The sequence below is a fragment of the Patagioenas fasciata genome, chromosome 23 (genome assembly GCF_037038585.1).
Source record: "Patagioenas fasciata isolate bPatFas1 chromosome 23, bPatFas1.hap1, whole genome shotgun sequence".
Taxonomy (NCBI): domain Eukaryota; kingdom Metazoa; phylum Chordata; class Aves; order Columbiformes; family Columbidae; genus Patagioenas; species Patagioenas fasciata.
Genome location: NC_092542.1, coordinates 685,128 through 708,563, shown reverse-complemented (window position 1 = coordinate 708,563; position 23,436 = coordinate 685,128). Strand labels below are relative to the sequence as shown.

Genomic DNA, 23,436 nt, shown 5'->3' with positions numbered 1-23,436 from the left:
CGCCCCGCCCGCTCCGCTCCGCTCCGCTCCGCCCGCCCGCCGCCACCGCCCCGCTCCGCTCCGCCCGCCCGCCGCCACCGCCCCGCTCCGCTCCGCCCGCTCGCCCCGGCACCCGGCGGCCGCTCCGCACCCCACAGTCAACCACACACCCACCGCAGCAAGTGGCGTCTTAAACATAACCCAAGGGATCACACTGTTGTCACTGTCCCCCCACGTCCGCAACCGTAACCGACACATCGGTAAATCCCTTCAGGTTAAATCAGTCTGACATCACCAATCAGAGAGACTGACCTTGCACCTTTAGACCTTCTGAAACCCGCACAATCAGTCGAGTCCTGGTCTAACACATCTCCAGACTGTTGGATAAAGTGTCCTTTAGCAAAACGTTGCTCATTATGATTATGTATGCAATATGCAAATGTGTAACCAACTGGCTCTTTAGGACTGCCCTGAGTAGATAACATTTTGTATTTAACGGCTGTTACTGTTCTCACAGGCATGCTGGCTTTATTCCAGCATCCAGACTGCACAAGTCGTTAATAAACAGTATCTTTTTGTGCTAAATTTGGCTCATTTGTATGCACAGGGGGTAAAGAACCCTGGGCTTGGAACAAGGACATCACTACAGAGCAGTGTTTGCCACAGCCGTGCACCACGAACACAGTGAGGTGCCCCCTGGCATTGCTTCTGCGGCCACGCTCCCCCCAGCGCGGGCCCACAGCTGTCACAACAGCTCCAGAACGCACAGGTACCATCTAAACTTGCTAAACAAATTTATTAAATAAGTGCAATAAAAATAACTTAGATGCTCAACCCAAGCGACTCTTTTCTCTTGAAATGATAGCGATAAAAGCTCTAGGCTTTAAATACCTTATCTGCTTATCCAGTACTTAGGGACGGCATAATTATCTAATCGCTCTCTTGGGGTAGCGAACTCCAGGCGGTCACGTTAGCTCAATTCCTGGCTGCTCCCGATCGGCTCTGCAGGTTGGAGGGATGAAAACAGCATGGTTGGTGTTCAGGTACAGGACGGAGAAAGAGATCAGACAGGAACAAGCCCACGCGGCAGGGCCGAGGGTCCGTTCCTCCCTCACCAACCACGTCCCGCCACCGCTGACTGAAGTTTTCGGAGAACTCCTTGCTGGGAGCCAGACCTGCCCCTGGGCAACAGTTCTGCTCTGGAATAGTTTGCTCAAGACTTCACGGCACAGGAACGAACCCCACGGTGTTTTTGACACCTGGGTGTATTTTGCCACTGCAGAAAACATGGGTTGGTTATTAAAGGGAAGGGAGCAGCCCGGTGAAACCATCCTTGAGAAGTGACACTGGCGGTACTGCTGTGCCCAGCGCCCAGAGAACCAACGGCTATTCTGCTTGCATAAGGAATCAGGTCCTCACACAGGAACCTGTGCCACTGAAGTAGAAATAAAAATACATATGTATTTCTTAAGATAGATAGTCCTAGTGTATATATATAATCATTAATATATATATATTTGGAAGAGTTCAAGAAGCAGTTTATATAAAGACTTTCAAAATACAAGTGCACTGATGTACCTGTAAAATTCAAACGCTTGTGGACAGGCTGCACGCTACCAAAACCGCATTTTACAAAATCAGTGCTGCATATACAAAACAATCCTGCAAATTCACTTTGTGGTAGAAAAAACAAAACAAAACAACAAAACCCACAAACAACAAGAAAACAACCAAAAAAACCAACCCCCAAAACTTCTCATTCACCATGATCACTCCTTGCCCCACTAGGGTTGGTTTTTCTTTTAAGGGGCTATTTCTTGGGGATATATTTCAGAATTAACTGTGAGATTTTAAAGCATAACTTGAATTTTTACAGTAGCTCCATCCACACACACTCCTATTACACACCAATGGGACTCTCGCAGTTCAGCTTCACTCTCTTGTCAAGTGGACGAATAAGGCACTTCGTGCACGGCGAGGCAGCGCCAGCAGCTATTTTGTGTTCCCTCCCCTGCAGTGCCCAACCAGCCCTTTCGCTGTTGTATTTGGTGCTAATTCTCGGCGTTGAGTAGCGCTCTGGGTGCTGCTCCACTGCATTTACAACTCGAAACCTGACATATTTGCAAAGGCTTCCACAGCAAGACCTTTTTTCTTTTAGCAAAGCCATAAGGAAGGATTTTGCTGGACGGAATTGTTTACCCGTTGCTTGGTTCCAGTGTTTATCCATGTGGGATCGTATAAGCCCTTCAGATACCCCAGATGCACATTTCCTACAGCCTGACATGTATTTCCTTCTACACGTGCACACATTTTTCGTGGCCTTGCTGAGGTACAACGTCACCATCACACCGAAGGAACCCGTGCGACTGCAACGCGCCTGGTTTGCTCCTTGCACATCCATATTTTCAATGGCATCCGGTCTAATTGGGACGAATTCTCTGTCAATGCACTGATGCGATGCAGACGTACACCCAGCCAGCACACACGGCTTAACTTGCAACCTATTTGTCTACCACAAGTGACTGATGGTAAGACAAAGAACAATTATTTGGACTATTATTTTCAGCATGTTATAAAGTCAATTTTGGCAGAAAACTATTAGCAATATATTCTGCAATTATTACATTGAAGTGATCAAGTAGTAAAGTCAGCTAATACAGGTATTACTGCCCAAGCTTTCAGAATATATACTGCAAACAAGTGCCACGCTTAGATCAAAAGAACAAGCGCCTTTCAGCTCTGTCCTGCATGTCTAGGACAATTTCTGCATAGTGGGTTTCTTGCTCTTCCCCCGGAGAAAGCCAAACCACAAATGCCTGCGGTGTTTGCGCCTTCAGGAAACCCCTCACCGGATCTCAAACCCGAGGAACCAGTCGAAGGCCAACGCAAGAGCTCCTGGCGCCACGTGGGGAGTGGGGCAGCGAGGGCTGTGCCACAGCTTGTGCACATTTCTAACGTGAGCATTTCTAGGAGAAAACCAGAGCGCTGCACAGCCAATGTTACCGCACTAGGCAAGAGCCGCTCCAGGCTGGTGAACAGCCCTGGGGAGTCAAACGACAAAGAGGATGGGAGTAGCGCACATGTTTTAAATAACTAATAATAACTACATGCCCAGTTATTAAGACAAAGGAGAAAATACTTGTCCTGTCATCGCTTTGAGTATGTTTTGCCAGTGCTTTTATTTGGGCCCCCTACTGGGGTTGGGATCTTGCTTCCTATAGAGGGAGGTCGAGCTTTTGCTCCTGAAGGACCTGGCTTCCTGAAATACAGGCCACCTAGTTTGCCTGTGAAGAGAAAATACAGATAGTTATTGCAAGCACATCTGGTCCCAGTCTGGAATTTTACCTCCTAGTTTGATTCTCGAGGTATCTGAAGCCTGACTGAGCGATGCTAGCGCCTGAAAGCTGGCCGGCACCCAGCCTGAGGCGCAGCCCGTGCCAGCAGCGGGGGGACCGAACCGGCGGGGTTCCCCTTCTGTCTCCAGGAAGCTCTGGAGCTTTAGCTTTATCCTGCAGGACTTCAGCTCCTTCTGACTGTGTTTCCGAATTCTAAGCAGCAGGAAATTACCCAGTGTTCTCATTAGCAAGCAGTAATGGCGAGGATAGAGACAGACAGACAGACATGACTGTAGGTCCAGTTCAAGACTGGAAACTGCCGAGTTGAACCACATTCACTGACAGGAGCTGAAAGGGACAACTCCACAATTCTTTCGAGGAACTTGGGATTGTTGTGAAACGCAGATGTGAGCAAAGCGAATAGCAGAGAGAGGAGGTTAACGGGAGCAGGGACCTGAGCACGCGGCGGGCGGCAGAACCCTGCAGAGTCTGGAGGAGGAGAGGATCTGCGTGGGACTGCCTGGAAGAGCTTTGGTGCTGCGGGCAGTGAAAATAGCTTGTTTGTTTAACTTCTCTGTTCAGGAAATAAACGGATTTTGCGTGTGCTTCATAAATAAAGATGACTGTTAAAAAAAACACCTGACATCAGCATCAATTTATCTTTGCTGATGAAGGAGCTGCACAATCATAAATTCTGCCTAGCTCCTGGGTCTGAACTGAAAAGGAAGAGCAGTACACAGCACTAACTATTCATCTTGTAATTAGGATCAGATTAGCATCCTCTGATTGGACATTAAAAGCTAAATCAGGCTCTCGCTTCCCTGTGTCAGCATTCAGGAGCTTTCCAGAACGTTAACTGTTTGGTATCACCACCGATTGTTCCTCGTGGCCACACTGCTATGCAGAAACAAGACTGAGCCGATCAACCTCTCAAATACGCCAGTTTCCCCAACCAACCGAGCTAATGCCCAAGTTTTCAAATTATTATTATTATTGAATGATTTCGAGGATTTGCTCCCTAAGTCTACTGTAGTCTGTACCAGCATGAGAAGTCTCGGTAGGTTACACAAATGCAAACGCATGTTGGACAAGCAGTGAAGAACCAGCTTGCTTTCAAGGCTGAAATACTTCAGTAAAGGTGATACGGTAGAAAACATCATCATCATTATCACAACACTGTATCTTACCCGGCTGCACCAGAAGAGTTCTACTCATGGCGAACAACCTCCGTTGATTCATTTTACAGCCATCGTTGCTCATGAGGTGAAACTTCCAGGCCTAAAGTCAATTAAAAAGAAGTTACCTAACAAACCCAGCAAAATTAGCTGATCTTGTGTCTGGTCACCGTGTGTGCACACAGACTCTTTAAAGCATGGGGAAATGAGAGCTGTAGACAGATTTTATGGCAATAGCATTTTAATCTGCTCACTCATAAAAGCATGAACACCTTACGACTTACTGAGTGGAACAGAAATCAATGTACCAATTTTTTAATACAAAAGTCATATCACACTAAAAAACAACAACCCACCATCCAGATGCCAGAAGTTGAAAGCGAGGGAAATTCATTTTGGTTTTTAAGTTTTCTTAATTAAAAACTGAATTAAAATCAGGAAAAAAAAAAAAAGGAAAATCTTTTCATCTATAGATATTTTTAACTGAAAAAGCGTGGGCACAACTACATGGTTATGATAAAACATTCAGCAGCCAGGGGTAGGAGCTGCTATGACAGAAAACACGAGCACCTCTGCACCCAGACAACAACGCCAGAGCGGTGGAGCAGCCCCCGTACCTCCTCTCCCGGGGGGAAGTTGTCGTGGCACAGCGGGCAATGGTTTGCCACGTCTTCTGGTTTGGCAGCTGAAATCATTAGAAAAATAGCGTAAGAATGGCCAAGACAGGCTCATTTCAACTACAAGAGAACTTGCACAACAAAGAACATGAAAGCACCCCATGGCTAATGCAGCTCCTACCCGATTATCATTGACTGCTCCCAAAGAAGTCCTGTGTTTAACCTTCCACAGCAAAACAAGAGCAAAAGGAGCGGAGGGGCTTGACCCGCAAGGATGCGGTACAGACTCTGCTCTCCTCACTTGTCCTCCCCATGTGCGTTCACAGAAATGAAGCATTTCAAGCACTGGGAAACTCAGGCATTTACTCCACAAGTGTTCCCTCCGAAGGATTCACTTAGATTCCTACATCCACAGTCAGTACCTGAACAGCAGCAGTCTGACTTGCCAAAAAGACACAGCATTTGAAAGTCTGACGGACTCTTGCAGTTCAACCTTCCTGTTGGAAAGTACTCACGATTGCAAGTCTTGTTCTTCAGATGTTTGGGCAACTCATCTTTTGGAAGGGCCTCGGAGCACCGGGGACATTTCCCAAAGCTGTCCTTTTTGTCACAGTCGGTCAACAAGTGCTCCGTCAGGCTCGCTATTTCCACCACCTGCAATGGAGCGAGAGGCGCCCAAGATTTGTATCGCATCCCATAGGGAAGGGTGGTACTCAAAAAACTGCTTGTGTGATTTCGACAAGTCCCACTTTCCAAAATGACAAAAGGTAAATAAAATTTTAGTCCAGTTAATACTGCTGCTATAACATAATGCTGCTCTTTTCAAAAAGCACTACCTGAGATCACACGGTTGTGTTCAGAATTCATCTGCCTTAGTGCTAAATATCTTGTGGCACCTTAAAACCAGAATAACAACAGTAAATGTCTTGCAGCAGCTCCAGAAAGTTCATGCCCAACCTGTTTGCAGTGCTCACATCTGGTTAGCATGGGACAGTGCTTCCAGTAGTGCAGATCCAACCCCTCCTCTGTGAAGGATTCGTCCCTTTCACCGCAAAAAATACATAAGCTAGGGAAAAAACCAGAAAATCAGTAACTCACAGGGCGAAACAGGTGAACCCTGTACCCTCCGTTATAAACTATCCCGAAAAACAGCTAACATTTTGGTACAGCTCATTTTCCCTGTGTAGTGCTGACCTTCAGGCAGGGCATGAACAGATACTACTATACCATTTATGGTAAATACACCTAAAAAGCATTTGTTCCTATAGAAAGACACAATTCCAGAAGAGCACTGAGAACGGCTCCCTGGAACTGGCTTTCATGGCCCCAGAATTTTCAAATGCTTTTTCTATGCCCTTATCCTACACCACACATGAAAGCTACAACATACCTTTGTCTTAGTTAAACCAGCAGCTGGACATCCAACTGTGGCAATTTCATACCCCAGAAACAACTACTCAGAAAACAAGTTCAAGGTCACACTATCCAAGAACTTTAAAAATCTGTATCTAGGATGGCCTGGTGACCACTCCAAATTTGCTAGAAGAGGCTTTCTGTTTAATTGTTTAAATGTTGAAGGTGTTGGCTTTGATCTACTGGGGCAGTACTATTATCATTATTAGCCTGCAGGTTACACTAAGTGCTTAAGGTGATTAGAAGCTGCTTATCTAACTTACTTATCCAAGTAATTTGCAACGGAGGGACGATCATCTGGGATCTCTGCTGCTGCGGGCGCTGGGCTTTCGTTCAGCTGGTAACCTGTAAAAGGAGAACTATTCAAACCAAGATCCCATTTGGGTTTTTGCGCACGCCTAGCAACACTGCTTCACCGGATCTCAGCGGCAACACCCCCACAGAAGTAAAGCATTGCGTGCTGGGAAAGCTGCACTGACAGACAACACTCCCGTAGGCAGCTGGGAAACCGCTGCTGCAGTCACCTACAGCAGCAAAATAGCCTGGGGAGCATCTTTACACGTAACAGATGATCTGCCTCGCACTGGGGAGAGATCTAAAGCGGCTTCAAGCCACACCACGCTCTTTTCTTGTTATAAATTAACTGGTTTGACTCAGCCAATCCAAAGTACTCTGGCATGTTTTTAACTGAGAGAATTCAATAATCCGCTAGGTATCTAGAGTGTTCCAAAGGCATCTTGAAACATCTCTGCATTTCCTAGTACTATTTGAAACTACCTACCTTGATGCTTTGGCTTCTGAAAATCAGATTCTTTCTCCTATGGAACAAAGAAATTTAAGTCAGACACTCTCAAATCCACCATACGATAGACAAAGCTCTTAGAAAATGAAACCAAAATTTATACTGTCTTAGGAATTTTTAAAATAATTTTTTAGTTTCTAATGAGACAACAGCAGTGTTAATGATCTAAGCCCGTGACACCTGAGCAAAGAAGGATTAAAACACTAAAACTCAAACCCTTAACCTTTCCAGCTTGCACTTCTGCTTGTATCTCCTTGAGAGCTGCCAGCTGACCCTGCAGAACTCTTATTTCTTCCTTCTTCTGTTTCTCTGCCTCTTCGGTTGCCGCCTTTCTCCGTGCCTGTCAGAAACACCCTTTCAATTAGGAAAGTTTTTGGACTGTCTGTCATAAAGAAGAGATTACAAAACACACCAGCACAGAGCAAACGGTCAGTGCAGCACAGGAAATATCCCGTGTGGCCAAAGGCCTGGGCCGGTGCAGGAGCGGCTCCTTCCCCAGCTCCTCTGCCCTCCACACACTTCCTCTGTGCGTGCCCTTTCCAGCACAAAACGGTGTGTGTGTATTGTCCAAACCAACTGTGTGTTATTTCAGCAGCACTACCTCTGTAGTCTTTGTAGGGTTTATTCACAGAGTACAGGGAACAAACCGAACACCAGCTTTTCACACTAAGTGTTGTTAACAACACACCTTCAGCTACTCTGCTACGTGTGTTGTTCCGTATCTAACGCAGCTATGAGGTCCGTACACTGCCCAGTTCAACACCACGCTTAAAGCAGCTACATGCGTTCTACAGTCTTATTACGTACCCTAATTTCAGCTTCAGAAAGTTTACCGTCTATTTTAGCAAATCCATCAAAGAGCGACTTATAGAGAACACTCTTGCGAATGCTCGCATCATCTGGGGGAAGATATTCCAGTATAGCAGCCCTGTGCATCCTGTACATGGCAAAGATAATCCGCAACGCTGCATCACGAACTTCGCAGACTCGGTGTTCCAAAGCTCCCGTTGCAAACTGAAAATAATAACAAAAAAGTCAGGCTTCTCCTTAACCATATATTTTTTAGGGACTTGTTCATTGGTCTAAGACAATTACTCCACTGCACTGGGACAAATCTTCATACAGACAGGTTTTTGCAAACGCTTTTTGACCCAGTGATTCTTCTATTCTATACTGGCATATTGCTGCCTCACATGGTTGTGTGTTGTCATCTCCAAGAGGCTCCAACTCTCTCTAGTAACTCACCAAGCACTCCAAACCAGACAAGCCCTAATAAAACAACAGAAATCCCTTCACATGCTGCGAACTCAAGCTCCTACCTTCATGACGTTGCTGACGGTAAACCCAGAGTTCTCAGTTCCCAGGTCTTTCAAGAGACACTCCACTAATTCCACTCGACTCATTGCCAGGTGTGCTGGGGAGCTTGGTTTCAACGGCTGAACCAGATGAACTGGAACAATCTGAAGAGGTTTAACTTCGCTGCTCAGAGCCATTTCCTACAAACACAGAGAGGCAGTGTGCGCGCAGGAATGCTAAGTGAGGAAAAGGAACGGCCTTTGCTAAGGAGAGTTATTCTAAGTCACCTATAACAAGTAAACTGGAATAAGCCTTCCAGAAGAAGCAGCTGCTTACTTGTTACTACAGCAGCCAGAAGCTGCCTGCAAAGGCTTTAATAACTCTTTTACAATTTTAATTACGTCTACATCGAAAGAAGGTAAGAACGTAAGAGTTACAACTTCTTGCATCTGCAGCAGCTGCCATCTCCCCACGCTGTCCCCCACAACAAAGGGGACAATACACAGCTAAAAAAACACCCCAAAGACACTGAGCAGGTGCTACCACTTCACCTTCCCTATAGGGCATCAACCCTTCCAGCAGCAAACTCCGGACTTGAAGACAAGTCTGATTAGACATCACCCACCTGTGAGCTCAGTGACCTTCCCAACGCAAATCAAGCCATCATTTGAAGAAAAACACTCACCTGAATAAAGGTAGAAGCCAAAAGGCGAAGACGGCACGAAGAGTCTCCTGTTCTAGAAAGCAAATTCGGAAGTGTTTTTTCCACACAATAAGAAGTTTCTAGTCTTCCTAGTTTATGTTTTGGTATATACTGGTTAATGATCATCTTCAAAAGCTTCAGGGAAGCTTGAAAAACCTAAGTTAAAAAGAAAAAGGAAACGCTGAACTAAAACACCACACAGATCCCTGTTTTCATCCAATACTGTAAAGTCTTTTCTGTAGTTCTAAAGAAGAGCAGCAACAGGAATTCAGAATCACAGCGAAGCTCTCAATGGAAGCCACTTCAGACACCTCTATTCCAGAAAACCCGTTGCTAGTGCTTAGGTGAAAGTTCTTCACTAGAGCATTTCTTATCAAACACATATAACTTACCGAAGACACGATGTCTTTGATGGCTCTCCTCACAAGGAAAATGGCAGCCCTCAGCATGTTCTTTAAATCATCCTTTGGAGTGCTTACTGACATCTCCATCAGCTTCTTGTACACGGCCAGCAACGCGTCTTCTCGATATGACCAAGTTTTGGAATATGCTCCTGAAACCTGAACACAGAACAAGTCAATACTGGTATTTCAATATTAATTCAACGTTTATATACAGAAACATCCTCAGAAGAACATGTGAGCTCAGGCATGAAATCCCCAGGTGTTTTCCACAGGAACGTGGCTTTTATTGAAAGAAGTGTTTCTGCACACATATTTGAAACATGATGAGTAAGATGGACTAACAGGTCAGGCTCAGACACAGGGGTGGTTTCTCTCCCTCCGATAAGGTCCGTACCCTAACGCAGTCTGCCAGACACTATCTGCTTCACAGCTCATCAAGTGACCAATTATAAAAGCTATGACATCATGTAAAGATTGAAAAGAGGCACCTATATGTCCAAGGTCAAATTTTAATCTCAGACCTTTACATGGCATGTAAAAACCATATCAGTAGGTCGTTGTTGACCGAGCACGTATCAGATCAGCTCTACACAGATCACAACGCACTGTGTGTTTGGTTTCTGGTTCCTTACCAGAGCTTCTCCGAACACCTCCACAGCGGGGCTGGCCTCCCTCAGCGCCTTCTCCGACAGCGGCTCGGGCTCCCCGGCGATGCCGCCTCTCGGGGTGCCACTGACACCCCCCTCAGTCGCCTCCGCCTCTGCGTATGCCATCGCTGCCTCGGGCTGTTTGCAGACAGCTGGAAGGGGTCTCTCATCATAAGGTAAAAACTCAACCTAACACAGAAGAGAAAATCTGCTATTTCAGAACTGACTTAGATGCAAAGTTGGTTCATCACTACCTGAACACACTGTGGTGCATTTTTCCCCTTTCAAAGCAGCATCGCTTTACTATCAACAAAGGAACACCACTCACATTTCCTTTGAGAAACGCTTCCTCGGAGGTTGCGGGATGGGTCACAGGAGGAGCAGGGGACCCGTGGGGCACAACGGGCTCAGCAGAGGTGAGATCTGCCGACTTCTCCTCCAGCAAAAGCTCTGCTCTCCATGGCTCTCCCGTCTGCGGTTCTGGGGGCTCACAGGGAGGGGAATTCGTAGCTTTTGCGCGCTGAGCACTGACAGTATAAATCATGGACTCCAAAGGCAATTCAGATGTTTTCTGAATCTGAAGAAGGGAAGGAGATTTGTAAAGCAAGGCGAACAATGCACTAAAATCACCGTTCATACAGCTGCAGCTCTGTCAGTCAACAAGACCCTGCTGCTTTCAAGCAAATATCAGACCTAACTCAGAGACGTGTCATCATTCCCGCTGGATGTAGCCTGATGAAACAATCAGAAATTAATTCTGTGTGGATGCATGTGTGGAGAGATTATAAAGCTTCCCGTTCTGAGAAAAATGTAAAACTGTATTGTATCACATTAATTCTGTGTGATACCAGCCCTGAAATCATGCAAAACATTCAGGATTCTAACGCCACTTGCTTGATACCTTAACAGTTCAATGTCATGTAATTTATGGAGAACTGAGCACGTTCATAAAATGCCACGTGCAAGCCTCCGGTCTGGGAAACCCACAACCCAAGTAGAAAACTGAAAACCCGTATGTTATTGTTATAAAATACCTGTGTAACAACTCTTACTCCCTGAACTTATTTTGGTTGCTCAGCTATTTCTATTTACAACAGCCACATGCCAACGCCTCCTGAATGAGGAATAACAGCACCCACCGTGAGCTCTGCGTCCAGCAGGCCGTGGAGCTCCAGCTGCTGATACACCCTCAGGCGGTACGACTCCATCTGCTGCTTCTTCTTTTTGGCAAGATCATAATCCTCCTTCTCTACAGCGTAGCGCTTCTCCACCTCATACCGGCCAAGCCGTTCTCCTACCTAGAAGACGGTACAACAAGCAGCCTGGAGTCACATTTCTGTACATACGTATATGTCTCAGTATTTCCAACCAAGTTATTAAACCAAGTGATCTGATTTTAAAATCGCTACTTTGAAAACAGACTGGAACTCACTATGACTCCACATAAAGGCGACGGTGCCTGCTGGAACACTGCTCGGCTCAAGAGACAACTGGTCTCTCAACAATACCTTTTGCAAGTCCGCGATAGCCTGTTTGAGTTTCTTGGCGTAGTCGTAGCGCTCGTGATGGACAGCTTCGCGCTTCTTCTCGTCCAGCCTGCGGATTATCTGAGCCACTTCCGGGTCCTGGTACATGTCAAAAGCCAAATCATCCAGAGGTGAAATGGAGTCAGGCTTCCTGAAGACATAAAATGAATAAAATCAGCATTCAGCTAATCCAAAATAGACCAGACTGAGTATATGTCTCCTCTTTTCACTAACAGGGAACTAACAAGGTATGCAGACTGAGAACTACTCTAGACCAAGGAGACATTTTGCCAGGGTATATGCAAAAGAGCATCCTTACCCAAAGTACGTTCCATCTAAGGCAGGATCATCTGATTTAATTCCCAGGTAGTGGTCTATCAGCTTCTCTCTGGAAGGCTTTGTAGGGGGGAAAGAATATCTTTACGCACATCCCTCAACATCAAGTGTGCATTCAGGCCAGAAATTCTGACTTTCCCCAGTCAACACAAGGTACACAACTTACAATATTTCTGTTTGGTGGCATACTGAAACAAGAGACTTCAAAGAGGCTGAAAATGCAAACATTCCAATTGATTATGTTTCAGTTTTTGTATCCACAAATTAGGCTCCATTTCTGAGAGCTTTCTTGGAGATAACATTAATTTTTTAAAAAAAAAAATCAATAACGGCAGTTCTGCTACAGCACAAAAGTGGCGGGAGATGCATTCCATTACCCCAGGAACCCTGGAACCGAACACGCGCAGCAACAGTAAAAAGGCGGGGATGCTTCACACTCACAGTATTATCGCTGTCATTACTGTAGTCTGCTGGATCTCCAATAATATTTATAGCTACTAGGGCAACCTGGGATAGATTTAAAGAAAATGTAAATGCATAAGGTCATTACATTTGCCATATCTTATGAAAACTGAAACAAAAAACTGAAACAAGAAAATAGGAGCTGTGGTCTCCAGGGTGGTATGGAAGCAAAGGAAAGCACTAAGGGCTAAATGTACTTCATGCTTCATTAAAGATTTATTACTGTATCTACAGACCACATTGTAGAGTCATCAGTCGTTCCCTTTTCTGGTCTGAAGCACAGAGAGCCTCTGCAGGACTGGGGTGGATATCTGCTTTCTCTGCAGCAGGCTGGCTGCGGAGCCCCTCCGCTCCACGCCAGGACCAAGGTGGCTGTGCCGTGGAAGAAGGAAGAGCCCTGTCTGCAGCACTGAGCCTGCCGCGCAGCCCAGAACTCACAGTGAAAGGCAGTAAGGGAACGCGTGCTTGGCTTGATTGTTCTGGGGAAGCTGCACGCATTGGTCATGGTTCTAAGCCACTCATAACCTCTTATTAGTATTTTCTCTTTTAAAAGAAAACAAAACAGAAGCTTTCAACCAATATTTTTAGCTTCTGCAATCAAGGGAGCAGATTTCCATGTCTGTTCTGTACCACTGAAACTTCATCTAGCTCACCAAGCAAAGACTCTTAACTTACCTGACCATATAAGTTGTATTTATTGACATAATTTTTATGGAAAATCAGCTTCAGGTACTGGCCAACTGCATCCATATACACAGATTTTAACTCCCGTGCTTTGAAATCGGTCTTTTCATTGTCAGAGAGAGGGACATAACTGAGAAGGAAAATGGAACAAGTAAGCAGGGGAGAAGTACAAAGCCACAGCTGTACTTTGATAAGGTTTAAAATGCCCTCATAACTACAACAGTCTGTGCTGTCACCTGTCAAGGCTGATCAGCTGCATCACGACTCTTACACCTGTGTCTTCAGCTTTGTTACCGATCTAAGCAAGCAGAGATTTGCTTTACTGCTTGCAGCACCGTGTATCAATGTTGCATGCAAGGAATAATGAATATCGTTTGCTCCTGAGGCCTTTCTGATTAAGGCAGTAAAACATTTAGAGCTTTTTGACTTACCCTAGTCTGTGGAACCTCTCTGACTGATAAGGAGCAAAGTATGCGGGCAAGCTTTCACTGATGTAGAACTCAATTTTGCTTGAAATCATGTACTGGTGAGCAAGCAACTGCAGCTTTCGTATTCGACATCTCTCCACCAACTGCAGGACAATCTCCTGTGGATACTGACAGAGTCTGAAAACACAATTTCTGAATCATCTTTTGAAGGACACTTCCAGCTTAATAACATTCATGAAACTTTCCAAAGTTACTATAGTTTAACTCAGCATTATAGATATTGTAAAAAGAAGCCAAACAGTAGAACTGAAAAATTTGTCACTTTATTTAATCCATGGGATTAAAGTAACATTTTTGGGATTGTAATCAGCTTGGTCTGGGATGCTGTAAACTACTCTGAACATGCAAGGTACATCTCCCACTTAAACTCCCTCAGAGCCTTAGAGCTACAGCCATTCCCCCCGCTCGCAGTACCTGGGCGATCGCCACCCGTTCACTGTCGGTGCGTGAACCATCAGCTCTTTGGCGCTGAACCCATCTTCATGTCCCGATGAACTCACAACTATAAATCCGATCTTGTGCGGCATCCTGCAGAGGCCAGTGAGTCAAACCCTGATGTTTCAAGCTTAAGCCAATCCCTGGAAAGACAACGAAAGAACACTGAGACACTACAGCCAAAGAACTTAATCCTGTGGCCCACCAGGTCACTACCTGATGGCTACAAATCTGAATTTTCTTTAATTAATATTGGCACCATATTCTTATGCTTAGTATTTTACTAGTAGTTAGCGAAACGCAGGTTTGGCTAACTTGTGCAGCGGTTTGCCAACGAACTCAATTCAACCTGTTAATACAACATGGAACTTGAAACTATCTGAGCTCCGAAACACACACAGGAGCAACCTGTGCCCTCCAACCCAGGGAAAAGCCGACAATAAAGCAGCAGAGGGCCAGTTCGGCCCAGCGCTCCCAGCCGGGCTGCTCACAGGGCCGGCAGCGCAGGGAGGCACGGATGGGCAGGACAAGAGCCCCACACCGCCGCTCCCACCCAGCAGTGATATCGTGCCACTCATTTACGCCTCTCCCCTTGTCCACAGGCCGAGGCCCGCAGGCCCCGGAGGGGTCACGGCCGGGCCGCGGACAGGGCCTCCCTGCGGGCGTCCTAGCGCACGGCACCGGGCTGGCGGGGACCTGGGGGAGGCTCGCCCGGCCGGAGGGAGAGGAAGGGAAGGGAGGAGCGGGGGAAGCCGCGGGGGGAGCAGCCGGGCCAGCCCCGGACTCACTTGCCTCAGCGCGGCCGCACCGCCCGCTCTCATGGTAACGCCGCGCCCGGCCCTGCGCATGCGCGGCCGCCCCAGCCGCCCCGGCCGCATGCGCGGCGGAGCGGCCCGGGAGCGCGGCCATGGCGGAGCCGCTGCGCCCGTTCCGCCTGCGCGGCTGCGGCAGCCCGCGGAAGTTCGGGGTGGCGGCCGGGAGCCTGCGCGGGCTCCTGCGGAAGGGCTGCCGGCTGCTGCAGGTGCGGGCCGGGGCCGGGGCGCGGGGCCGCTGGCGGGGGCCCGCCCGTCCCTCACCCGCCCCGGGGGCAGCTTCCCTTGGCAGGCAGCCGGCTCTGCCTCTACGAGGACGGGACGGAGCTGAGCGAGAGCTACTTCCGCGCCTTGCCGCCGAACACCGAGCTGGTGCTGCTGGGCCCCGGAGAGACCTGGCGGGGCTGTGAGTGCGCTGGGGGGAGCGGGGAAAGGGACCCTGGGGAACCCCATCTGGAGAGCTGGGCTGGGCTCCCCAGTTTGAGAAGGACAAGGAACCCGGTGGTGGGCTGCGAAGATGCAGAGGGGTCTGGGGCATCTTGCTGATGAGGAGAGACGGAGAGAGCTGGGGCTGCTGAGCTGGAGAAGCTGAGAGGGATGTGATCAATGATCAATATGTCAGGGTGGGTGTCAGAGGATGGACCAGGCTCTGTTCAGTGGTGCCCAACGCCAGGGTGAGGGGCAACGGGCACAGACTGAAACACAGGAACATGAGCAGAAACTGGTTTGCTGGGAGGTGCCAGACCTGGCCCAGGCTGCCCAGAGCGGGTGTGGAGTCTCCTTCTCTGAGACATTCAAACCCGCCTGGGATCCCGTGTGATCTGCTCTGGGACCCTGCGTGAGCAGTGGGGCTGGGGATCTGCAGAGCTCCTGAAACCAAGCCAGGGGGCCAGGGCCTGGGCACAGCCGTGTCCCCTCACCCGCTGTCCCCCCACCGCCGCAGGTGCCAGCGACATCGCGGGGCTCCTGGCCGCGTTCTCGGGGCAGCAGGAGGCCGTGGTGGCGGCGGCGCGGGCGCTGCTCTCCGGAGAGCGGGCCCCCGGCAGGCAGAGGCTGCTGGCGGATCTGATCCACAACCTGAGCGAAAACATCCTGGCTGAGGACAAGGGGGACGACGAGAAGTGGTTTGAAGGTAGCGGCTGTCGCCCCGGGAGCTGTTGAGGGGCAGCGGGTCTCTGCCCTAAAGAGTCGCTTCTGTCGATTTGACTGTTCTTAGAGAAAAGTAGTTTAAAAATCTGGGAGTCCTTCTGGTTGGTGTGATTTGGTACCTGGGCAGGGACAAGTTATCACAGTAGCAGGCAATCGTAAGTTTCTTTTGGATAGATGTGTATTTACTATCAGAAAATGGTAAAAAAAGCAAGGTTCCCTATTGTTCTATCCAAGCTTGCTCCAGAATACATTTTTCTCCATTAACATAGGTCTGCATTTACAATCTTTTTAGCAGTTTGCTAATCATATATTGATAATTTACATGCATCAGCCAGCTAATTGTTACATTTTCTTTATACTCTCTTTGCAAGTTCCATCTCCCCTATCTAAGTCATCGTTTCAGTTCCTCCTGAACAATTTGGTTTTGTTTTCACAATCTCTTGGTGTTCTGTGTATGCACATTAACGAGAAACATTTAACGACTCTAATGCCAGCTACTGCTCTCAAAGCAGATGCTCTGCATCATCCTTTTAAGCGCTAAGAGCAGGGTAGTGTTGAACCAGTAAAATAGAAGGGAGAAAGAAAAATAACCCGTGCATGCTGAGCTTGTGCAAAGCAGGGCTGAACCCCCGCCGGGCAGAAGCAGAGCACTAAATACCGACTTAAAACACAACCTAACTCCCTTTAGGTCTCCAGTCTCGTTTTAAGAACAAATCGAGCTACCTGCGATACAGCTGCGAAAGCAGAATACGAGGCTACATGAAAGAGGTAAAAGTTTCTGTTGAAGTAACTTATTTTCAAGCTTCTAGTAAAAATAATTCTTTTCCCGCATAAATATAAAATGCTTTTACAGTGCAGTGTTGGTTGTAGAAAAGAGCCTCAGGCTGCTATAGGCACTGAGGAGTGATTGGGGTTGTTTTCCCTCCCTCCTAGGTTAGCAGTTTTATTTCACATGTTCATCCTACAGCAAGAGACGCCTATAAAGGGATAACGGACCTGATGTCAGACAAGCTGAAGGCTGTGAAGTACAACGGGTGCTACTTTGACAGGAGGGAGGAGGCGGCGGCGCGGCTGTGCACGGCGGAGGGCTGGTTCTCCTGCCAGGTCAGTGCCGGACGGCCGTGGCGCAGCGGCAGCAGCGGGACTGGTGACAGCATGGGGCAAGGAGGCGGTTACCGGGCCGTTTGTGGCGCGGGATCGGGTCTGGCAGGGTGGCAGTGTCACAGCTGCCCGCGGTCGGGGCCAGCAGAAGGGCTGCGCTGGTGGCGAGCCTTGTACCCTCACTGCAGCCGTCGTGTTTTACAGGGGCCTTTCGACAGCGCCAACTGCCCGTGCAAGCATTCCATCAACCCCTACAGCAACAGGGAAAGCAGGATCCTCTTCAGCACCTGGAACCTCGATCACGTGTACGTATTGAGTATTAATCCAGACCTACCTGTTCCGTGCTCCTCCTAGGCAGGTGAGGTGTCCTGAAGACAGATCAGTGTTGTCCCTCATTCCTGCTTTGCCTCTGTTCAGGTTTTCTTTGTGCAGAAGTGCACCCCTCCTCGCGTTAATCCCCTGTGGAGACTCCTCTCTGACAAAACCCCTCAGACCCATTTTCAGGCATTGTGCATTTGTGAAGCAAACAGAATCTGCTAAACTGATTTCCTCCTAAACCTAGTTAGGGTGAAAGAATTCAAATTCTGCCTAAAAGGAAGATGGAGACTTGATTATTACAAAGAAGCCTTTTGATGGCAATATTGTTTTCTCTTTTGTGTACTGAAGAATAGAGAAGAAACGTGCTGTCATCCCAGAACTGGCAGAAGCTGTCAAAACACGAGGTGGAAGGGAGGTGAACTGGGAGTACTTCTATCAGCTGCTGTTTACCGTGGAGAATTTAAAACTTGTACATATTGCTTGCCATAAGAAAACCAATCATAATCTCAGCTGTGACAAAACTAAGATTTATAGAGAAAGGAAGCAAAACCACAAGATCTCGTAGTGCTATCTCTGGAGTGACTTCTGCTTTTTTAAAACTAACGTCACGTGGTACGATTCTTAAATAGCTCTAGTTTGTTAAACAAAAACTGATTTAGGAGTCCCTGGCAAAAGAGACTTGCTAAGTAATTCAAGTGCAGTCTCACAAAGCGTGCCTTCATGTGGCTCCCGATTCTGCTGTGCCGCCCTCCCGCTGACTGCAGCCGATGGCACTGCGGAGCGCCATGAAATACAGCTGGAGCCACCCGGTATGCGCTATGAGCTCTTTCTTGCCGTGACAAATGTAGGTCCAAATCTCACAGTACAGAGAAATGAAACTCAGACAAAACATTTCTTAAAAGCTAACGCGAGGGGACTTGCGGATTCCTGTGTCTTGGTGCTGCGTTAGGTGCGCGTCTCCCGGCAGGGAGGCCCAGCCATGGCACATCTTTGCTTTCACCACCTTTGCTCTCTGCCAGCTTCCCTGTTGCTTTCCCTCTCCTTCCAAGGAGTTTCTGCCTCTTTAGTTTGAGTTTGCTTGAAGAAATTCAAGCCAAGTTAATGTATAAGGATCATGTTTACTTGGTGCTTTAGAGAATACTGCTCTGCAAAACACTTCTACCTCAGGTAACAAAATGCAAACAGATCAGTTTTTACTTGATTTCTTTTTAAATATCAGCTGACAGAAACCGAACTTTCAGTGACTATCAGTGTAAATGATGTGATTTTTTTTTTTTTAAATAAAAAAATCACCACCATCTTTGTGTGTGTGCGTATGTGGATTTCTAATAGCAGAGCACTGAACTGATCCCCCCAGATTGCCTCACTGAACATAGGTCACCATCACCAAGGTGGAAATGCACACTGCGCTGTTCTGGCGTTGGGGAAGGCACCACCACGAAGGTTGTGGTGACAAACACCGCGTGGTGTGCGTGGCACACCCGTACCAACTCAAAATCACCGTTCTACACAGTGCTGAAACCACAAGGAATGTGTGTGCGAAGACGTATTTGCTAGAAAGAGACAGCAGCAAATATGGCACTGAAGGGAAGCTGGGAGAGCTGCTTCAAGATGGAGATGTGCTGAAAACCATGAATATGCTATTAAAAAATCAGATTTTTCTGTGTTACGAGATTAGAGCGAAAAGGAGCCAAGAAATATTGTTGACAGAAACAATGCATCAGCTGGAGTGGAAATGTGAATGTATTAACATGTCATGCATATACAATTCGTTTGGCTTACAACTTCTGAATGTTTAACAGCCTATAGCTGTAGAAATTAATATTTATTTAAACCATCTGCTGATAACATTTTCTCTATACTTTTAGAAACATAGAAAAAACTATTTATAACAATAAAGATCTGGAAGCTTATTGCATAATCACACTTTCAAAGAAGTATTATCATAAACACTGGGTGAGTTAACAGTTCCTGAAGTCATCTGAGGCTGCTCAGCATTTCTATAAGCGCCAGCCAGAACACCCAGCTCGGTGGACTGACCCACATCCACAGCTCTCGATACCCGTTCACCTACCCAGGCCAATGCCAACCGCTTTCATTCCTCCTTTATCACCACCTGCAGATTTGTTTATGAAATTCCTGTTCATAACCCTCAGAAGCGAACAGAAAACGCTGCACAGGCTGCATTACGCAGCTGTTCCAAAGGCAGCAGCCAGGGCTGCGCTGGTGGCCGGTGACGCACCCGGTGTCACGGGGGGCTGTTCAGAGAACCGATGTGCAATCAAAACGTCCTGGACTTGCAGAGATGAACACTGCTGAACTCAGACTGACAGCGTGAAACGCCCTGGGGTTTTTCCTAAATGTTAGTGGTAAAATGATAAATTACAATTGTTTTCCAGATAACTGAAAATTCAGTCAATCTTTGCCCCAGCTAATGGTGGGAGAATTCCATATCTGCCAACTCCAGAGAAACAAACTCTACCAGTTTTCCTCTCAAGAAAAGGCAAACGCAGACACCTTATGTTAGCGACACAGCCAACCGTCATTGTGTGCTTGCAAAGAAAAAAGGTTTCATTTCTTTACAGTTTGTTGTTAGACAACATCCTCTTCCTCCTCCTCCTCGTCCTCCTTTGCAATGAAATGCAGCTTTCTGAATTCTCGCCTGCTCATCCTTGTTCTTGGGAGCGCAGCTGCTGGGAGATCCTTTAAAAACAGAGAGAATGGTTGAGGAAAGGCTGTTGTGGCAAATGCAGAACTCCCACCTCTCCACGTCCGCACGTTTCCACATCCATAGGTGAGGCGCCAACACGCCTCCATTCCCAAGAACGGCAGTAAACACAATTAAGAACCAATGACCAGGGAAGATCTATTTTGACAGGATAACACTGAGTAAAAATACCTATCTTATGGAACTGGACTAATAAAATCTGAACAGGAAAGCTTTTACATCTGAAACTAACTTGCCTTGGCAATTAATATGTCTGAGGCAAATAATTCTATCTAGGGGCCAGGGATATGACTCCAGATGTCTACCAATTCTGAGGCTAACCTACTTCTGCAGGAAGACGCAAGACTGCAGCGGAACAGAACTGAACGTGCAGAGCGAACAGTCGTCCTCCCACCTTGAGGAACTCGCCATCCCCGAAGAAGCGGTGCACCGGCATGGGCTGGTTGCTGTCTTCGTCCAGGAACGCGCTGTTGTCCGGCTGTGCGGGCTCCCCCGGGTCACCGGCGTCCGAGCCGGAGCCGTCGGAGCGCGCGCTGCAGCCGCCGTCCTCCTCCTCGCTGCCCGCGGCACCACGCACGTCGCCATCGCCGTCCGTTCCCGACGCGGCGCTGCTGCATTTCACCGCCTGCGGCTCCACAGACACAGCACCTTCCCTCTCCTGGTTGCCTCCCTTCACCTCTCGAACGCTTTCACCTTTTCCCTGTTGAATTACATTGTGCTCTCCTGGATCTTCTGAGCATTGATCCCCGTCAGGTGTTTGAGGCGTTTCCCCCAGCGCAGCAAGGTTTCCACTTCCACATGCAAGACCTTCTAGTTCTGAATTTACTAGACTATTTTTTTCACACTTTAGCCTCTTAGCGGGTCGTCTGTCAGACACTTTGCGTGAAGAACACTGTTAGAAAACAATAAAATCAGATCACTGTATCTTTTAGCTGCAAGGCTGGATGTGGAAGCGAGGGGCTCCATCGAGCAAGGGGAACCTTGATCCAAACTGCATCGCTAAGAAAAATAGCGAGTAGAAAGCGCACACGAAAAGATGCAAAGAGGAGCAGACAGCTTACACAAAACCACAGCGTACCTCCACCTCAGAGCATAAACGTGGCTGATCACCATTTCCGTCTTTTCTTAGGGGTGCTGTAGATGCCAATTAATGGAGCAGAACGAACCATCACCCCGTTCCGGCACAATTTAAACAGGAGCAGCCCCAAACCCTGGCCCTGCAGCGCACAAACGTGCCCCGCGCTGTACTTCTGCACGCAGGCGCCTAACGAAGCGGCGGGAAGGTGGGAAAGGCGAAGAACTGACCGAAATTCTCCCGTAATTCCCTCCTGGCGATGCTCAGTTTGCGGCTGTGAATCACAAGCTGCCCCCCCACCCCGCCGCGCTTTCCCCCGCGCTCCTACCGAGCTCGGCCGGCGGCTGCAGGCGGGCGGCGCCGCTTCCCCCGCGGGCTGAGCAGCGTTGGTTTTCGTGCACCCGCTCTCCAGGGCCCCCTGCACACGGCGCCCGGGACCGCCCCGGGGCTCCGAGCGGCCGCGCTGCCCGGCGCCGTCCGCCGCCATCTTGGGCCGGGCGCGGCAGCCCGCGCTCGCCATCTTGTGGAGCCGCTCGGCCCGGGGCAGCCGCGCCTCACCGGGCCTGGCACCGGGAACCGGCCGGGAGCGACCCCGGAGGGACCGGCGAAGAGAGGCCCCGTCCGTGCTCTGCCCATCACACAGACCTCGACTTAGGGCGGGCAGGCAGCGTTACGTTAAAATAAAGTTCAACAAAGCAAAAGCGGAGGAGCTCGCCTCCAGATCTCCCTGACGGGCTGCTGCCTGGCGGGAAAAAAACAAATTCTGCCTGATGGCTGTGTAGGTCATAAACATTTCCGATCTGTCGCTTCCCGTTGTGTCTTCCTTCAGCAGCAACGCTCGCTCCGGTTAGATGTGCGGCCAGGGAGTTATTATTCAGATGTGCCTCTCAGTTCGCTCCCACAGCCCTCGGGGAACAAATTATGTCAGTAACTCAAATCCCTCTTTAACTTCAAGGACTCTGACGCCAGCAGATGAATTTCTGTGTGGCACAGCAGCCCGACACCCGGACTGAAGTGTGTCGTTATCTCGGTGGTGTGGCCGGGCCGGCGGGACAGCGCGCTGCCCGCCCGGGGGACGCGCAGGCCGGGCCGGCAGCGGCCGCAGCGCGGCCCGGGGGCTCCATCCATCACCTTAAACTACAGCTCGCCCTTCTGTTAATGCAGTGCTTTGAGCACGCTGTGGGGATTTTTATAATTCTGTCCGGCTGAGGGCACAGGAGCTTGGATTTTATGGCAGCCTTTAATGTTCTGGCTCAGTGCAGAGCTGTACCGCGAGTCTCCGTGGTTTGAGGATATTACCTGTGCTCCTCAGTCCAACTTAGCTGATAAAATGCTTGTCCGTTCATCCTCAGCTTAAAAAACACGAGGAACAATTTAAATTGCAGAAGTAAGCGGCACGAATGTACCTATGGGAACGTTCAGGTACGACACTTTTGCTCAAAAGCAGAAAGCGTCCCCGGTAAGCCGCGGCAGTTCAGAGACGTGTGAGACGTTCTGCAGCTCCTCTGGTGCTCAGGGCTCCTCTGAGCTTTGTTCTTCGGCTGCGATCATTCATATTCTCCTCCGAAAGCTCCGACTTGCTCCGCTCTCTCACCGCGCTGTTGCTTGCGGCCACCGAATACAAATGGCTGTTTTTATTGGGCAGTGAAAACTTTTAGTGTCTCATAAACAGAAGAGGACCAGGACTGGCTGAAGAGCAGCGTTTCTGCAGCTGGAAAACTCGGTGGTTGCTTTAGTTTCCTCAGTGGGCTGCGAACAGTAAGAAAAAGATAACTTAGACAATTTCAATAAATACTTCTCACAGCGCTGTATGTTTCTTGCATGCCAGGGTGCCAGGGCTCCCTCACCAAGCTCTTGTGTCCCGGCCACTGCGTTCCCCCCTATAACCACAGCACTTTGCGGGCAAATGGTGGCAATTTCCCACCCACAGATGTTGCATTTTCTGATGTAC

The 23,436-nt window shown here is 48.5% G+C and overlaps 3 protein-coding genes across 11 annotated transcripts; 1 reads left to right on the top strand and 2 right to left on the bottom strand.

The window, feature by feature from the left end:
* Positions 1-292: 292 nt before the first annotated feature.
* On the bottom strand, positions 293-15,182 carry CEP104 (centrosomal protein 104). 5 transcript variants are annotated; one of them, XR_011735596.1, is made up of 23 exons: positions 15,095-15,145; positions 14,282-14,445; positions 13,811-13,984; positions 13,371-13,509; positions 12,675-12,740; positions 12,217-12,293; positions 11,880-12,048; positions 11,511-11,669; positions 10,700-10,948; positions 10,357-10,560; positions 9,713-9,880; positions 9,303-9,476; positions 8,641-8,817; positions 8,129-8,335; positions 7,545-7,661; positions 7,301-7,337; positions 6,783-6,864; positions 6,064-6,172; positions 5,622-5,760; positions 5,107-5,174; positions 4,502-4,592; positions 871-981; positions 293-356 (listed from the first exon to the last, which is right to left on the bottom strand). XR_011735596.1 is itself a non-coding variant. In XM_065855354.2 (22 exons), exons 2-22 carry the CDS (start codon positions 14,392-14,394, stop codon positions 3,127-3,129), a joined length of 2,856 nt encoding a protein of 951 aa, XP_065711426.1. In that variant the 5' UTR covers positions 14,395-14,445; positions 15,091-15,182; the 3' UTR covers positions 1,496-3,126. The 5 variants fall into 5 exon arrangements, 3 of the variants coding, with proteins under 3 accessions (XP_065711426.1, XP_065711427.1, XP_071654650.1); XM_065855354.2 differs by lacking the exons at positions 293-356; positions 871-981 and adding an exon at positions 1,496-3,263 and having other exon boundaries at positions 15,091-15,182; XM_065855355.2 differs by lacking the exons at positions 293-356; positions 871-981 and adding an exon at positions 1,496-3,263.
* DFFB (DNA fragmentation factor subunit beta) lies at positions 15,171-21,801 on the top strand. 4 transcript variants are annotated; one of them, XM_071798552.1, is made up of 7 exons: positions 15,171-15,323; positions 15,394-15,520; positions 16,058-16,246; positions 16,952-17,031; positions 17,197-17,367; positions 17,569-17,669; positions 21,540-21,801. In XM_071798552.1, the coding sequence occupies exons 1-7, from the start codon at positions 15,210-15,212 to the stop codon at positions 21,559-21,561; spliced, it is 804 nt and encodes a 267-aa protein (XP_071654653.1). In that variant the 5' UTR covers positions 15,171-15,209; the 3' UTR covers positions 21,562-21,801. The 4 variants fall into 4 exon arrangements, with proteins under 4 accessions (XP_071654653.1, XP_065711423.1, XP_065711424.1 ...); XM_065855351.2 differs by lacking the exon at positions 21,540-21,801 and adding an exon at positions 18,031-18,980; XM_065855352.2 differs by lacking the exon at positions 21,540-21,801 and adding an exon at positions 17,782-18,170.
* Positions 19,408-22,477, bottom strand: C23H1orf174 (chromosome 23 C1orf174 homolog). Of its 2 annotated transcripts, none has more exons than XM_065855383.2 (3): positions 21,814-22,477; positions 20,732-21,302; positions 19,408-20,385 (listed from the first exon to the last, which is right to left on the bottom strand). In XM_065855383.2, exons 1-3 carry the CDS (start codon positions 22,003-22,005, stop codon positions 20,225-20,227), a joined length of 924 nt encoding a protein of 307 aa, XP_065711455.1. In that variant the 5' UTR covers positions 22,006-22,477; the 3' UTR covers positions 19,408-20,224. The 2 variants fall into 2 exon arrangements, with proteins under 2 accessions (XP_065711455.1, XP_065711456.1); XM_065855384.2 differs by having other exon boundaries at positions 20,805-21,302; positions 21,814-22,020.
* Positions 22,478-23,436: the final 959 nt, after the last annotated feature.